Source organism: Homalodisca vitripennis, chromosome 6 (genome assembly GCF_021130785.1).
Source record: "Homalodisca vitripennis isolate AUS2020 chromosome 6, UT_GWSS_2.1, whole genome shotgun sequence".
Lineage (NCBI taxonomy): Eukaryota > Metazoa > Arthropoda > Insecta > Hemiptera > Cicadellidae > Homalodisca > Homalodisca vitripennis.
In genome coordinates this window covers 32,977,915-32,996,655 of record NC_060212.1, presented here as the reverse complement: position 1 = coordinate 32,996,655, position 18,741 = coordinate 32,977,915, and the positions used below count along the sequence as shown (strand labels likewise).

General features: G+C 35.4%; 1 protein-coding gene across 1 annotated transcript; it reads right to left on the bottom strand.

Annotated features, from left to right (window-relative positions):
• Positions 1–5,509: 5,509 nt before the first annotated feature.
• On the bottom strand, positions 5,510–18,333 carry LOC124364232 (ER membrane protein complex subunit 5-like). Its single transcript, XM_046819554.1, has 3 exons — positions 18,126–18,333; positions 8,400–8,452; positions 5,510–5,989 (listed from the first exon to the last, which is right to left on the bottom strand). Exons 1-3 carry the CDS (start codon positions 18,202–18,204, stop codon positions 5,714–5,716), a joined length of 408 nt encoding a protein of 135 aa, XP_046675510.1. The 5' UTR covers positions 18,205–18,333; the 3' UTR covers positions 5,510–5,713.
• Between the last annotated feature and the right edge of the window lie 408 nt (positions 18,334–18,741).

Sequence of the window (18,741 nt, the reverse complement as noted above, 5' to 3'; positions counted from 1 at the left end):
AAGGCTTTCCGAAGTCGTTATTCAGTCATACCGCTTGCAGCGGACACCGTTGTATTTATCTAATATAAAATACACTTAATAGACTAATGCTATAAGTACGGATGAGAAAATAAACAACACAACATACGAAGGAGAACGAAAAATGTGACTGAAATACCCACAAGACTTAGGAAATATGGGTAATCCTCGTTTCCACTAACTTGAGCTTTTTCAGAAAGAGCATTCACAATCGGTGCTGATTTTTGAACAGTTTTTGCTCCTTAACAAATTTTGAACAGTTGCTTGTTACTAAATGAAAACGATACCAGAGAATACAAATTATACACTAATGGCGCAATATACTATATTTACTTTTAAATTTGATATTATTGATGGATGATTGGCAAGAAATTAAATTCAGAATTAATAGTTGCCAACCATCAACACTATTTTTGTTAACTCAGCTACGAAAGATGTATTGATTAAAAACGTGTGGTGGAGATGTCAAAGCTATGTTTTACACTATGGTTATTATCGTTTAGATGTGTCCGAGCCTAATTCCTGTTTCACATAAAACAACTAATAATAGCCCCACTTTATTCAGGAATTAATTGACATGTTTTTAAACACTTGATGAATTTCAATGTATGATTTGCGTGTAATAAAATTTCCGATTCCGGTATTTGCTATCTTGCAATCGTTATAATGCAAAAATAGTGAACTGAGGTTTAAGGATTGGAATCCAACCTCTGCTTTAGGCATACAGAAAACCGCGAAGTTTGTCAAAGTAGCAGCTGCTGATGTTTTCCATTTTATAAAATCCATATTATAGCTAAGGTGAAGAATAAATACTTATATTATTTTATCTTGACAAGTAAAGTTGATGATTCGAACTTTAAAACATTTTTATTTGGAATTTCGTTATTCTCAGCCTTAATCATTCTCCTTAGAAACCCATTACTCCAAAGGCGTATTCTTCCTTGCGGGGTTTGGATCAAACAGAAGGTATTTTTAATTTAATTCGAACGTTCGAATTTTAAGCCAATCCTACACTGCCTGTAAAAACTTTCCAACTGGCGAAGCTTTCAATTTCATCAAAAAGTACATTTGAATTTTAGAGAATATTACTATTCAAGTAATCATTCTCCTTACTTTGTAAGTGGCTTTGTTACCACGTATTTTAAACTGGAACGTTTACAAGACATTTAAATTTTTTTTATTGTTAAATGCATTTCTAAATTCTTAAAACCTTTTTAAATTCCTTTGGTGTCAATGAGTTTTACTATTTTATTGTTCGAGTATATTTCTTCCACTTCTCTTAGGTTTGTTTGGCCTTCTCTGTCCTTATTGATGTTAAAAATCTGTTACTAGTTTTTTTAAAAAGCCAAGTATGGTGTAACTGTGGTCAGATTTTGAAAGCACAATTTTATCATAGGATTTGGTAGATTTAGGAACAAAACCATGTTATTTTGGAATCAGCATGTTCGAACTGTAAGAAATAAGTGATAATTCAATTTTCAAGAGAGGATTTTTTAGAAAGTGGCAGAGAATGTAAACAAATGTTTATTAATGATATCCTTGAACAAAAGCTTCTTACCAATTGTCCGTTTCATTGCAATTGTCATAAATCTGTTAAAATCTCCCAAAAGGAAGAATTTCCTGGAAATTGTTTTGAATTTCCCCGATCTTCACCCACAGAATTCAAAACTAACCTTATACTACATACAGGGTTTCTTAAATCGAGGATGAATATCGTAGAATAGTAAACTAGTTTCTCAAAATAAGAATCCTTTAGAAATTTTTTAGTAAATTTTCAGAACAAGGTATGCAAAGTTCATGATCTAGAATTCAATTCTTGAGTTTTTAAAATCAAACTTATACATTATTTTAAGCCAAACTCATAGGTGGCAAGAAAACTTAATTATACTTTTTCAATCAAAATGGTGGCCAGTGAGTTGTGTACACAAAATAGTACACTAAGAGTTAAACCAGAATGTATATTGACTTCAATAATAGTATCAAAATATTTAATTTTTAAGTTGGTTTCATTTGTAAAAGTAATTTTCTCAAATATCATTTAGGTTAATAATGATGTCAAGTAAAATGAAGTGTATTATAAACTATTCTTACAATGAACATTGATTAAAAGAAACGAATATTAAATCAGCTTACCTGAGATAAAACTAATGCTTGCAAACTATTGCTGAATCTATAAAGAGACAATCAAATATCTTTTATCTTTATTTCACGACGTAATTTGCTGATCTTTTGATAAATAACACACTTAGAAATGTCACGGATTATCTCGAGATGAATTTCAGAACTGATAAAATTTATGTTTCTTTTTGTATTGTCTAGTCTAACTATATATTTTAAAGATGATAAATATTTTCATTTAAAAAATGACAAAACAAAATAAGTAGACGTCATGAAATTGTAGAACTAAATGAAAAAGCTATTAATATTAAAGTAGTTCCAAGATGTGACGGAATTAATAGATAAATTAAATTTTTTTATTAATTATTATTATTTATTTAATTGTCAAAAAAGATACAATAGTAAAAAGTTACAAATTAAATTTATATAAATTCAATTTAAATGAACTTTCTGTAAATGGCATTTTTATGCACAAACATATTTTGATTACAAATGGCTGATGCACGTTAACCATTCCTAATGAGTAAAAAGGGTACATTTTATCACATCAAAATGTTTATTGGCAGTTGGAGTAATATTTACTCTTACATATCGTCTTTAAGAGACAACTGTAATGCACCATTGAATTTTCCCCTTAAGAACAATTTCAAACTTTAAATAGTTTTACATTTATTTTGTCATTTTAAATATATTAATAAGCATTTAACCACTTTTTAGTTTTTCTTATTAAGTGTGTACTATTTTAATATTTAAATAATGAAATTCAAAAAAGCGTTTAAGATTTGTTTTCTGAATAACTAATGAAAATATCAAAGAAAATAAAAAGTATTTCGATGCATAATAACTATATATTTTAAGTAGGGCATCTTTCATAACTCTACAGTTAAAAATAAGGGCGTTTGGTTAGGTTTAGTATTGAATTTTACAGTTTAAAATCAAGATGGCCACCAGCTCTTCTTAAAAAGTTTGTTGCCAGGTTAACAGTGTCAGAAGTTACTTGGTAGTGTGCGGAAAAACAAATTACAATCTACCACTTCGGTCGCCAATTGATAATGCAATATTTTATTTTACTGGGGTGAAGACCATTGTATTACTATAATCTTAGACACTGCCCAATTTCTAGAATAGAGGTGGTGGAACTGTAACCACCTAAGAGTCTGTAGAGTAAGGAATTGTCATGAGAATAAATGTCTGTGTGGGTGACTGCGCCCCGCTCAGCTTTTTGTTTGGCTACGCCACTGCTCTTAAATAAAATCTGAACAAAGACATTGGTTGACAGCTATCTGCAAGATTTAAACAAAGAGGAACTGGTCAAAGGAATACAGGGTTTTAAATGGCATAGCCTTGAAATAGATAACAATTAAAAAATTTTACACCATAAATAAAATTATTATTTATGAGCAACACTTAGAAGAAGGTTACCCAAACAAACACAATACAACTCCAAATATTCATTATTCTTCCAGTCTCTGTTGTTTCGGTGGAGAGCAAGCTGCAATTAATTAAGTTATTTAAGAAGCACCATGAAACAGAGTAATACATTTAAGTACCTTATTAATGGAGCACAAAAATTTCATTTGACATAATCAGTATATTTGTTGCTAATTTAAATACGACATCAAAGGCCATAACGTTTCATTTGATATAGTAAATATATTTGCAGCAAAATATCTTGAAAACTTCCATTAAGTTTAAAAATAATATTATTTTTATTTTCTCACGTGGTAATTTATTATGAAGTTTTTATGCAGATCTTAGTTTGCTTTAATATAAAGTCGTGTCTTTGTTCATAAAAACAGCTACTGGATTTTTTTTAACTTGAAAGAATGTCAAATATTGGCTGTGCTATTGTGAAAAATTTAAAAATAGTAAGTAATAGTAGTGACATAGCATATAATTATGGTAACATTTTTATGGTTAACAATTTTGTAATTTTTACAATGGAAATATTAAAAAATAAATAATTATATAAAATTAATTGGTTTGCCCTCATCTTTCAAATAGAAAAGTAAAAAGCTTCAGTTTTATCATAGGTACAAAATACCACAAATGTAATAATTATTAATTACTTGTGGATTATTTACAAGCTGATTTAGAAGCAGCATAAAAGTAAGTTATACATTGACAGAATTGATTAGGGGGAAAGGGTGGCACTTTTAGGACTTGCCCTCTCTAGAAAAATATGTAGCTCCGGCTTTGGTAACAACACATTAAAAATTTAAAATCACAAAACATGGTGTGCTACAAGGTTCTATGTTTGGACCTTTTCTTTTGTTCTTGCGTTTATTTTAAAAGTTTACCACTTGTTGTGATTATGGCTGTGTGATCGATTGACGATCCATATTTATTGACTAAACGTTAGTGAAGCCTATCACTCAAGAGGACGGAGAAATTTTATTTCTGTCTGCCACTCTGTCCGTACAATATCTCAAAAATGGACCTATAGACCTGAAATTGTGCATGAAGCCTCATTTCTATATGAGGAACACTGAGTTCAATGATGATCCATGTCACTTCATGGGATTTGGCTGAGTTTTAGCAAATATTTATACATTGAGTAACCATAATGACAATGAGAAAACAGCAGAATAAATACATTTGTAAACAAACTGAACACACTCATGAGATTTTAAAAGGTTAATTATATTACATGTAGCCTAACTGTCCTAACACAGAAAACTTTATTTTAGGCTGACTTTGTGTGTAGGTTTTTATTGTTTAGGCACTGGCATAAAACCCACTTGAAAGGACAAAAATATGAATTTATCACGTAACAAGCTATCTTGAGAAAGATATTGCTACTACTAGGAAAACTGTAATACAAGTTATGTTTTATTCATAAAAAAATGCTATAACTGAAGTCAATGTTAAATTTGGATTATAGATTGTGTAATATGTTAGACACTAATGCCTTAGTGCACAGAATTTTCAAGGGTTACTTAAAATTTCTTTTAATTTTAAACAGCAGCTAGGTTTTTAAGAAACAGTACTCAATCAATACTGTACTATTTGACATTTTCCATGTATGTAACTTCTTGTACTAAAAAAAATGTTAAAGAATGTATATGCCTATGGGGTAAAGTAATATGTAAAAACAAAAATGTCTTTATGAATTTTAATTCCTTCTTTCATCAATGAACCCTCTTTTTGAGCATGTCTTGTCACTAAATCACTAACTCTTACCTAATTAATTTGCTAATAAGAAGTTGGACAAAGCACAACCTGGCCAAATTAGGTTAAACTTGGTAACAATTTAGTTTAAAATATAAAATAACTAATCTTTACCTCATTAATAACTAAAAATCTTCAAATAACGACTCTTGCTTAAAGAAAATAATCAGTATTTCAAAAGGAGAAAAAAAAACTAAGCTCGTTTCAACGGTTTGCAATAAGACTTTACTTATCACATTTCCTATTTTAGTTAGAAAAAGACAAAACAAGACAAATAATAACATATTAAATGCATTGTCTTTATCTCTAACTTAATGGTAAACAATAAATAAATTACTTTCACTGAAAACAAACAATGCACTAAATTAGATTTGGTAGTCTGTGAAGAACAATCGTGAATGCACACTCATTCGTGTTTTGAATCTTTTTTCGTTGTTTCAGTTTTTTGTAACAGCAGCGACAGGTCCGGAGCCACGTACTTCTGGTTTGGTGCCGGAAGCTCATAGTCCGGGGACAGGGCTTTTCCTCGATGGTTGAAGACATAGAACGACGGCAAATTCCTCAGTGTCTCCCACGACTTTGCTTCCAAATCCACGGTGGCCCTAATTTCTTTAAAATCTCCGGCAACTGCCATTACGCCATACATGGTGGCAAATAGACTAATAATACCTTGCAGTATTATCTGGAAAGGAAAAACATCAGAAATTAGAATATAAACAGCTGTTTATTGTTAAATAACATAAAATTCACATTATTGAGAAGAAATCCCATATTCACTACGTACTTTGTTTGAAGTTTATTTTTGACGATGGAAGCTTGTGAAGGAAACAGGATTTTTCCGGACATTTGGCATCGTTCAGTGAAACAAAAAATCAGCCGCACTACGTTTCGAGATCTACAATAAGGTCTCTTCTTCAGTGTTGTGTTTAGTTTTGTATTAAGTGCATGTTTTAGAGTTAGTGTAGTTGAAACACAACATGGTGGTTGTGATTCCTGACTTAGGCGTGTTACAATGCCCTGGTATGATTGGTTTATTTTAGCCTAGTTTGTAATTATGTGTTAGGTTAGTCATTTACCTGAAGAAGAGATCAGATTGCAGATCTTGAAACGTAGTGTTATTAATTTTTTGTTTCACTGAATGATGGCAAATGTCGGAAAAAATCTTGTTTCCTCCACTATGTAGTTTTCTATTTATATTACAATTATGTTTAGTCACATGCAAATTGTTAAGTTCGTGTAAAATATATTAACTAGTAGCTTTTATTAATTATTAGAGTATGCTTTAATTGTTGCAATATAATACAAAAATATACAATGGTTTGAAAAAAAGATAATTAAAACAATATTGCTGAAAAAGAATTAGACCTGAGAAGGAACTATAAATGTATTGTTTTAAAAATAGCCAACTCTGACTCAAATATTGTAACTCTATTTCAAAATTGTTTTAATAAACTGAAATGGTTGGGTACACGGCGATAGTTTTAAAAGTTCATGTGTACAGGATGGGATACAAGTTGCCATGGACGTGTTAAAATAAATATTAAAATTAAAACATGGGTTTTTTAATTCTAATGTGAGCTATCTTCATTTGTGATAAATAGTAATACAAAATTACTCCATGAGGAGTGCAACAAATTTGTAATGCCTAAAATTTGGTTCTTAACTTAAAAATACCACCAGACCCATACTGCACTATTTTTTAATAAATCTTCAAAGGATAGAAAAACTATTTGTTTGCTAACTCTAGGCCTTTGGCACTCTGAAAGAAAGACATGTTTATAAAAATAAAAAGTTTAAAAGGAAAAAAATTGGTTTTTATAATTTTTTTTTAAATAAAAAAGGAGAGGCTGATCCCCTTTTAAGCCTTATTCTGTCCGCCCTCATGGACCACTGACCTGTGCGAGGATCTTATCAAACAGAATAAGGGCGAGAGTCGATACAGTACAAGGTCACTGGTACTGATAAAAAATGCAACGGTCACAGACAGGATTTGAACCTGCGTTATCTCTAACTCAGACCCTGAGTCCAACGAATTAGACCGCTTGGCCATCGGCATTCCCATATGTTCAATATGTACTACCATGAGGGTTAAGAGGTTCAGAAACCTCTGAATACAGGTTGGATTGTTAAAAAGTATGCAGATAGCCAACATATGCAGATATAAAGAAAACATATTTTTAACAGAAAACTAAATAAAAAGCATAGTCTTTTTTAGGCTTAAAATGTTTAGTTAACATCAATGCATAGTTGAAAATCCACAGGGTTTTCCTAATTTTAATAGTATTATTTTTTAATTTTCTTAGTAGTATGTTTTATTTTCTTTGTGAATACTTCAGCAGCTCTCTCCATGTGAATTCATATAAACATGTATCTAAACCATTTTTAGAAACTATGCTTGGTATAAGTTTTCACCAAGATAATTGCTCTCCTGGATATTCCACAATGTTCAGTATTTATAAAGACCACTTAAACTGGCTATAGTGGTGGCCGTCTTAATTTTTCTCATATAAGAACAAATTCAAGTCTCTAAAACCTTTCTATTAAGAGTTATCACAAAGGTAGGCGGAAATTATTTATAAAATGGAAGTGAATAATGACTCATCATTATACAATATTATCATATTTTTGTTAAAATCTAATGAAAAATGTCACTAACTGAATCACTAAACTCAGCATGTAGACCTAAATGTATAAAATTCTGGTGAACTTTTCCATATTTGTTCCACCAGATTATCATATTTATTTTTTTGTTTACTTAAAACATTTGTAAAAAAGATCATTATCAATGACTACATTTTTAAAAGGTACAGCCCATTTGCTTTAAGATATGACAAAAACTACAACTTTATTAAAATTGTAACCAAAGAGTATAAAAATACAATTATAATTCAGAAATTACTCAATTTCAAATGACTCGCCTAATTTTCTTTCAGGCATTTGAGCTTGTAGTCAGATGAATTTGCAATCATCCCTAGATCATCCTGTAATACAAGTTCCTACCATAGTAAGTCTAATACTGATTACAAAAATTATACTTTACTCTAAATTAAAATACAGATTAAAATGTTACATCAAGATAGGATGTTACTCACATCAAAAGGTAAAGACGTAAACTGCTGTTCTGTTATCCTCAGGTAGGATCGATCTAAAAAACAAAACGTGTAATAAATTTGGTATCAGATATTTTTTGTTGGCAACATTGACAAATTTATTATAACTTATTAACTGCTTATCACTATATTTTGGATACATCAACAGATGTCCACCAAACTGCAGAAATTAACCACAAATATAAAACAAGGAACATTGTATTAATTTGCTGATGCTCTAAAATTATTTTAATAATTAACAATAATAAATCTCTTTATATTGGATGATTTTAAAGGATAACAGGATTTCAGACACATGCCAGTGTGTTATAAAATCTGAAACGCAGTTTTTACGATACATCACAATGGCAAATGTCCAAAATCCTGTTATCCTTAAATTAGTAGTATATGCAGCTTATGTTTGAAATAGGATGTAACTATGTTACATTTAAATAATGTATATAAGATATACACAAATAACCAAGCCAATTATGTTAACATATAAAAAATATATATTAATGGGAAAGCAAATATTTTTACAAATACAACAATTGTACAAAGGAATTTTATAAACAGGTTTTTAAGAAACTATATCATATTGATAGCCATTAAGCCCAAAACATACTACAACTTCCATCTTTCACCAAACAGACCAAAACCTCGTGGAATTACTTTGTGCAGAGGTTTGTGGTAAGTTTAGAAATATAATAATGTAGACATATCTAAACAAGACAATGGAGAGTAAAGCCTAACACGAGTAAACCATAAGAATCACCAGCAATGGAACCACAAGACATTAAATGTTTGCTAAAATAATCTATATAGGCCTAATTTGGAAAATATGCAATTCCTAGGAATGGTGTTTATTTTAGACTATGTATAAAATATGTATGACAAGTTTCATACAAATAAGTTTTTTACTCCTATGTTGTTGAGGTAGCAGCTATATATGCATTAATTACTTTTTGTATTAATAGTTGGCCTTGATTATTGTTATGGTAAATCTTAACCCTAGAACTGGCGGTCATTTCATCCTGTAGTGTCGGGCTGTTTTGGAGCTTCTCGCAAGGTTTTTTTAAAAAAATTATTAAAAATATAAAATAAAAGCAATATAAATAAGAGTATATATTTTTGTGTTCAGAATTAAACGTAGAATTGCACTATATTGTAAAATTAACCATAGAAAATTTTCTAATAAACACTTTTTTTAATCAAATATAAAATTTACGAAAAATATTTCTTAAATTTGGGGGGGACCATACCTAGCAAATGAAGTTATAGTGAGAAATATTTATAAGTGAGATAGCCATTCTGTGTCAAATTTTATCTAGTTTCAGAAAAACATAAACATTATACACATTTATGAAAGCATCATAAAGCTATAGAACAAAAAGCAGCGATGCGTATAAATTCTGAAAATCGGGTGTACACGTAAGACTTTGGTAAAACAAGTTTTGCTAATACATTTATCTATGAATACATGTTATATTGCATATTTTATTACTTAGAATAAAATAGAATATACAGTACTAATGAAATAATTACCATAAATTATTTTTTTAAAGTAAAAAAAAGTTAAATTTTGCCATTATTCAAAAATTTTGCGAAAAATTTTCATTCAGCAAAATATAAAATCGTTTCTAAAGCTTGTACTATATCAAAATTTATAAATTTATGGTTTATAAGTAATAGGAAATATTATGTAGTTAGAAAACTATAAATATAACTAAATATATTGAAAAAATATAGAATAACCCAAACAGTTATTATATATAACCAAAGAAATTACAGGAAATATATATTTTATTGTGAAAACTATCTATTTACCAAAAATAAATAGTTACTTCAGAGCTAAAAGAGTGCTATAAATAACGTTTAGTAAGTGAAAACAAGGGGTGCGAAGTGGCGGGGTCTTCATACCCCAACACATGTGCCAAGCCAGAGCGTCCACGAAGCACACGCACAGCCACCTTCTCTCTTCTTGAGTGCTGTACTTTTCGTGCACGTGCACCTGGGAACTGCCTGATCCAAATCTTGTCTTCTTTTATAATTCCGATCAGGCTGAGCTGATCTGGCGGGCTTTCTGTTGAACTATCCAAATTTTTAACTTTCTTTTCCCACTACTCTCACCTGTCGGGTAATCTTCCCAACAATCTATCTTAAGCTATTCTAATTCTAATTTTCCTTCTGTCAATCCAAGCCAAGGTGGAACAGCATATGCCGAGGGCTGCGTGATCAAGGGAGAGCTTGGTCGTAAATATGCGAACTCTGGATACCTGGCGACCTCCAGTTTAAACCTAGCCTTCCCCAAGTAGAGCGGGACAATGCTTGGGGTGACCTTTAGATCTCCGCTACTCGTGGGAACACAATGAGTACAGAATTTACAGAAAAACAAACAAAACCAGAGAGCTCTTGTAGCACTCAAAAAGTGGATGAAAATTCACGAAACACAGAGGGATTGATGATGGGCTCTGACCCTAGCAATCCTGACCAAACCCAAAAAACAGGCGGACTTCCTAGTAGAAGTCCAATAGCCTCCGACTCGGTTAGAGTCGAAACCGATGAAGAAGATGCGATACTGGAGGGCGATCACCAGAAGGAAGAGGGAGCAAAAGTCGAGAGACAGCTCCCAGCACTGCCTAAGTTATGTGGAGCCGCCAGGAAACGCATGGTCTGGTTCCGAAAAAGAGGGTATTCCCAAGAAGAAGCCAGGGAATTGGCCTTAAAACCAATTCCAGAAGAAAGAAATAAGAAATTGAACAAACAAAAAGAGGGAAAGAAACCGAAAAGACCTCACTCTGATGGATCCACTCCGGAGGCCCATCAGAGGAAGAAAACAAAGAACGAAGGAAATCAAGGGGAACGCAAGGAGCAATCTGGACAACCCCAGAAACCTTCCTACAAACAAGCGGTAGCTGGTATAAGGGTAGGGGTCTTGCACTCCAATTTTCCCGAGACACTACTCACAACCGAACAGATGGAGAAGATCCAGAGCTTCATCCTGGAAGCTATCGTGGAGGAACAGGAGGGTCCCTACTCTCCAAGATTCTACGGTATCAACAGGAGACAAGGGGTTCTAATCTTCACCTGCGAAAACACTGAAACAGCAGAATGGCTTAAAGGAAAGCAAGACTCCCTAAAGCCTTGGGAAGAGGCCAGTCTAAGGATAGTACCAGAGGAAGAAATCCCTCGTGCGAGAATCGCGACTGTCTATCTTCCTGACAGTATACTTGATACAACCGAAAAGATAATGAAGCTCTTAAAAGGACAAAACAAAGAGCTATCTGTCGGAGAATGGAATGTTCTGCGGAGAAGCGACGAGGGGAAGTCTGTCCTACTCACCCTGGCAGTCGACTGCGCTACAGCGAACAAACTTGAGAAGGAAGGTCCATGGATCGGCTACAAGTTTGGGAAAGTTCAGCTTAGACTGAAGAAAAAACATCAAGGAAACATAGAACAACCCACAAGGGAAGAGGGGACTACAGAGAAATCTGAGACGGTCACCACAGAAAAAATGACCGCTGAAGAGATGGAAGTGGAGGAGGCCACGAAGGTGTCAGAGCAATCTGTACATACCTTACCTAAAAGGTCTACTCCACAAGCCAGTGCAGCGGTCGAAGAAGAAAGACCCACCTGTTCTCTCTTCTTGAAGAAGGGACCTTCACTCAAAGGACCATCCGTCTCGGCTCGAGGAAGAAAAGGGGATAAAGTCTCCAAGCAATCCAGAAGAAGAGACGGGGATGGACCACCTGGGGGAGGTGGGAAGAAGGCGTAAGTATGTGCCTAATACAGATAAACCTACACCATGCAAAGTGCGCAACTGACATCTTGGGAAGAAGGTTTATCTCAACAGGCCTGGATATCGCCCTAATCCAGGAGCCTTGGATCTATAGAGGTTGCATCAGAGGACTGACAACTCAGGTAGGTAATCTCATTTATGATCGAACAATTGAAAACCCAAGAACTTGTATTCTAACTTCAAAACTAATAACAGTCTTTCCGATTACAGATCTAATAACAAGGGATCTGGTGGCGGCTACAGTGAAGGTGGCTTCACTGCAAGGGGACAGAGAGGTTACTATAGCCTCAGCCTACTTCCCCAACCCGTCAACAAGCTGCCCACCAAAAGAACTAGAAAGACTATTGCAGAGCTGCAGAGACAGAGGCTCGGCCCTCATTCTCAGCTGCGACTGCAATGCTCACCACACGTATTGGGGAAGTACGAACACAAACAAGAGAGGTGAGGAACTTCTACAGTTTATGTTCACCAATGATCTAGTGTTAGAGAATAGAGGGTCAAGCCCAACCTTTATAACTAGAAATAGGAAAGAAGTCCTGGACATAACCCTATCTACAGGACTCAAAAACATAAATATAATAAGGTGGCACGTCTCCAAGGAGGCCTCGCTATCGGACCACTGTCCAATTAGGTTCGACATAGAGGAGACAGGGGAAAGATACGTGACCCACAGGGTTCCTAAATCGACCAACTGGAGAGGTTACAGAGAGTCCCTGGCAGAAGAGTTGGAAGAAATAGGACCCTTGCAGAAAAATGAATTTGAATTAGAAAGGTCTGCACAATTAGTAGAGCAAGCTATAATAAAGGCCTACGAGAAAAACTGTCCTCCCAGGCAAAACCGGTTGAAGAGGGATGTGCCGTGGTGGACTGGGAGGTTGGAAACATTAAGAAACAAAACGAGGAAATTATTAAAATGGGCAAAAAGGACAGACGACTGGCTCCCTTATCTACAGGCCCAAAATGAATATAAGAAAGAACTAAGAACAAATAAAAGAAGAACCTGGAGGAATTTCTGTAAAAATATTATCAGTCTTCCCGAGGCATCCAGGCTTCAAAAAACTCTCCAAACGGAGCATACAAATCCTATGGGGACTCTAGTAAAGGACAATGGTGACCTAACAATGAACAGGAAGGAGACCTTAGAACTACTTCTGGAGACACACTTCCCGGGGGGTCAGCTAACTCGTAATGAGGATACTTATTCTCTATATGGGGGGGGGATCCAGTCGGGAGGTGGCAAAAGCCAGACAGGTGTCTAACAGACTATTCACACACGAAAGAATTAAATGGGCGATAAGATCGTTCAAGCCGTTTAAATCTCCTGGGGCGGATGGAGTTTTTCCAGCCCTGCTTCAAGAGGGGCTGGACATTCTACTAAATACCCTTAGCATTCTATTTAGAAGCAGTTTCGCCCTAGGATATATACCAAAGAATTGGAGGATAGCACTAGTGGTGTTCTTGCGAAAAAATGACAGGGATCCAACAAAACCCAGTTCGTACAGACCCATAAGCCTAACCTCCTTCATGGTGAAAACTATGGAAAAAATAATAAATAGACACATAAGGGACGCAATATTACTGGAACACCCACTTAGTCCCACACAACACGCATACATAGAAGGAAAATCAACCACCACTGCTCTCCACAGTTTAGTGAGAGAGGTGGAGAATACCTTCGAAAAAAAGGAAGCCCTAGTCAGCGTCTTCATGGACATTGAAGGAGCTTTCGACCGAGTAGCATATCAATCCATGAAGACTGCGATGGAACGTTTTGGAGTTTCCCCAGACGTAGTCAAATGGATAGTAGCCCTCCTAAAAAGTAGACAGGTGAAAGCCAAGTACGGGGACGAATCGGCTGCGATCACGGCCCAAAGAGGCTGCCCCCAGGGGGGAGTCTTATCTCCTCTCCAGTGGGCGATGGTAGTGGATGATCTCCTAAGAAAAGCAGAGAAGAGGGGGATAAGGCTACTATGTTATGCGGATGACCTAGTGCTTATGATTAAAGGGAAAAACATTGGCAGGCTGGAACGCCAATTACAAACAGAACTGAACTTCATAAGCAACTGGTGTCATGGGGAAGGTCTGCGGATCAACCCATCAAAAACAAACATGATTACCTTTACCAGGAAAAGGAAATTCCAGCTAGCTAAACCGGTCCTGGAGGGAATCAGCATTAACCAAACAAAAGAAGTGAAGTATCTGGGTTTAATCTTGGATGAGAAGCTCACTTGGAACTCCCATATTAGAAACAAGACATCCAAAGCAATAATGGCCCTTGGGGCCTGTAAGAGACTCTTTGGATTTAAATGGGGACTTAAACCCAAAATGATTTATTGGATTTACGAAACCATAGTGAAACCAATGGTCACATATGCTGCTTTAGTGTGGTGGCCGAAGGTCGAACAAACAACAGCTGCAAAAAGGCTACAGAGTCTTCAGAGGTTAGCTTGCTTAAGCATCACGGGAGCAATGAGCTCCTGCCCAACACTAGCAATGGAAGCGGTTCTGGGTTATACTCCTCTTGGCCAGGAAGTGATGAGAACAGCTGCGATGAGCGCAATGAAGCTTCTAGGAACAAAGGTAATAAATGCTACCTCCCTAGAAGGCCATATGAAGATATTGGAAAATTTCCCTGAGGCTGAAATGCTAACCAAAGTATCTGATACTATGGTTAAGAAATACTCCTTTGAAAAACCATACACGGTCTCTATCGGAAGTAGGGAGGAATGGATTAAAAGGGAGGCCTACCCAAAAAAAGGAGTCCTGAAGTTTTACACCGATGGTTCACTCCTAGACTCAAGGGCAGGATATGGAATACATGGACCTGGAGTTGACATGGCTGTGCCCCTAGGAAGACATGCCTCAGTTTTTCAGGCGGAGGTCATGGCAATAGATTCATGTTCTAGAAGACTCACACAGTTGGGGACTAAAGGATTATCATACCTTATACTCTCTGATAGTCAGGCTGCACTGAAGGCACTGGATACCTGTTCGATTGATTCGAAAGCGGTCTGGGAATGCAGGAAGGCCCTAGCAGAGCTAGCAACAAATAACAGAGTAACACTCGGATGGGTGCCGGGTCGTGAAGGAATTCATGGAAACGAAAAAGCGGACATCCTCGCCAAAAAGGGAGCGGAATCCATATTGGTGGGGCCAGAGCCAGGATGTGGAATATCCCTCTCCAGCATTAAAGCTCTGGTTAAAGATTGGGAAAAGAGGACAAGATATAAGAATTGGAGCAGAGCCTCGGGTTTAAGAATATCCAAAATGTTTATCTCTCCTTATGCAAAAGGGTGGACAGCTCTCCTAGACCAGAATAAGGAGGATATAAGACTGATATTAGGAATGTTGACAGGACATGGCCCTCTGAGAAAGCACCTTTTGAAGGTAGGCCTTAGTCAGAGCAGCGAATGTAGACTCTGTGGAGAGGAGGAGGAGTCAGCAGAGCACATTTGGTTGGATTGTCCTGCCATCGTAGAGACTAGGAAAAGATACCTGGGAGCATATCTCCTCAGCCCCAAGGACATCAAAGAACAGGAGCCCTTAAATCTGATTGGTTTTTGCAAAAGCCTCGGTTTTTGAGGGCACAAATAAAAGCAAGGGAGGCGCAAAGGTCCTTTTAGGACTAAGTGCGGGGACAAAGTGTCCTCTTCCCTCAGAAGAAAAAAAAAAAAAAAAAAAGTGAAAACAATAACAAACTATGTGAAATGATTTTAGCCAAGTCATTTTGCCATAGCCTACACAAAGCCGGTAATTTCTCAAACATATTTCAGTTAATAGAAATTGATTTATTCTAAAATATATATGTTTACACTACTACGACATCAAACAACACACTACACATTAAGTACGACACTAAAACACGCGTTTTAAAAACTATTAAAACTTACAAATATCCACAGCTCGGCACGAAAGTGATACAGAACGGCAGCGGCAATATGGCGGTCACAACAAACGGCGTCGCGTTTTCTTTTACGTTCAAAATAACGAGCTTGCTACGTCATAACCATAATACAAAGAGGAATAAAACTCATCTGTTCCCTAGCATTTTTCTTCCCGAATCCAATGGTGCATGCATTATATCGACCATTATATATTACCAGAGTATATTGTAAAAAGTAATTATACGAGGGAATGTTTGACCGACAAAATTTTGACGGTTAACACTACAGAAGCGGCATTAACCGACAAAATTATGTCGATAACCAGTTCTAGGGTTAAGATCAGCGACTACCGCTCCAATCGCCGTAATGTTTTGCATACTAACACAGGTTAACGTAATTTCACAGAAAAAAATAGTCCCGATTATCGCAAACATATAAAAACCAGTTTTTCTTCAGTACAATGTTGGCAATACAAGATACATAAATAACAAGATTTTCGACTATCAGATTAAAAACAATGGCCGACCATGGTCGTTTTGATGAGTTGACAGTAGTCACGTGAAAAACAGGAAAGTTTCCGATTGGCCGGGCGGATCACGTGACCTATAGGACAGTTTTGATTGACCGCCAGACGTAAACAAACAAACCCACATGGACAAGGAATAATTAGTAAAGTTATTAACATGGTGTGCGACGGTTCTTGTCACACGCTAAAAAGACCCTAGCTTGCCTATTTAAAACTCAGATCACGCGATGCTTGCCCGTTGTGCAGCGCTTTGCGCTGCTTGCTCTTTTAGAAAAAAATTAACTCGAGCCTGCAAAGTCCAAGTCCAGATCACGCCATGACTGCTTACACACACAAAACTCAGACAGAACTAACGCAGGTTTCATTACAGGCAAAAGATAAGCGGCGTGCGTTTATCACTGATAAGACGAGTTTATACTAGAAGTAGTACCTGGACTACTGCCCTACGAACTAATAAGACCAACAAAACTAATAAATGCACTGTCAGTCAGGTTTTTTTTTCTATTTTATTTTTTTCAAATTTCTTTTGGGGGGGGGGGGGAGTAAACGGCTACGGCGATAATCGGGACTATTTTTTTCGGTGAAATTACGTTAACTTGTGTTAGAATGCAAAAAATTACGGAGCGGTAGTCGCTGATCTTAAGATTTACCATTATAATTACAGTATTATAAAACATGCTTGACCTATGAATCAATATTACATATTGGTCTATAATTCCACACAATGAATGAAATTTATAATCTATGAAAGTAAAGGCTTACTTCATACAGTATGACAGAAAAGTTTAAGATAGGATTAGTTCTGTGCAGGTTCTACTTTGAAATTAATTCTTTCTATGGATTGTATCTATGGACAGAGACACCCATTCATAGAACCAGAGACTACATGTACAAGTATAGTAGTGAACTTGTTTAGATTTGAGGCTGGTGAGAATAGTGGATCTACTTTGTATACAAGCTGTAATTGAATACTGCCACTTCTACAGGCAGGCAAAGAAATTATCCACTTTCCTTCTCCACCCCTCACGAGTTGTATGCCCTAGGAAGCATCCTTCTTTACTCCCCCTCCCACTCCTGCCCAACCGTAACAATATCAAAACACCTTCCTGTGCTGCCTGCTCTAGGAACCTAGCCATAGGGTCAGATGACCCTACATGTGAATTTAATATGTTATTGATAGATACTATTTTGTAAAAAAAAAACACAAATAACTGTTATTATTGTCCATTAGACTTCTTCAGTATGAATTGACAGTACCGACAGTCAAATTACAGTCTACTTGTGAACATGTTCTCTGATGTAATAGACCTACAGGTTAAACATAAAATATTTTCTCACAGGCAAAGGCCTATCTGAAAATTCATTGCAACAAATCAATGTATTACTCATTTATCTCTAAGGTCAAAAAGAACTATGTGTTTTAAACTGAATAAATAATAAAGAATAACAGGCAATCGGTATAGGCTTCGTTTGATAACACTATGACTAATGAATTTTATTGGAATTATTTATATACTTACGTTGTGCTGCAGAATAAGCTGCATGAAGCAATGAAAAGAAGCCTATTGATATTATAAGTTTGTGAAATGTTGTTGCCATTGTAATTCAATTCATATAAAAAGAATTGTCATAAAAATAGTCAACTTATTAACCTCAACCATAAACACTATGTTAACAAAAGTAAACTACAATACTGAAATTGTGACATGATTCAGTTCTGAACAGTACAAAGACCAAATTTTACAGGCAGGCTCCAGTAAAAACAGGTGCCTCTAAATAGTCAACATTTGCATCTCGCTCGGTAGCGAGTGAACTGATTAATCGATTGTATAAAACAAATAATCTTGTAGTTTGTATATTTTATAAAAATCTAACAAGACAAATAAAAATGTATGTATTTCCCTCTACCGTTTGGTACACTAAGCTGCTAAACACGTGCAAATCGTCTTCTTTAGACCAAGTGAACATTAAATTAAGCCTCTGGTTCTAGCGGTCTTCCAGCCCTTAATCATATACTTTATCTTTTAAATATTCAAGAAGTATACACTTTACAAGTAAAACTAAAAAATGCACGGATGATAATTATTTTCTCATAAGTGCGTAAATGGGTTTGTAACTACCAGTGTTCTTAAGGAG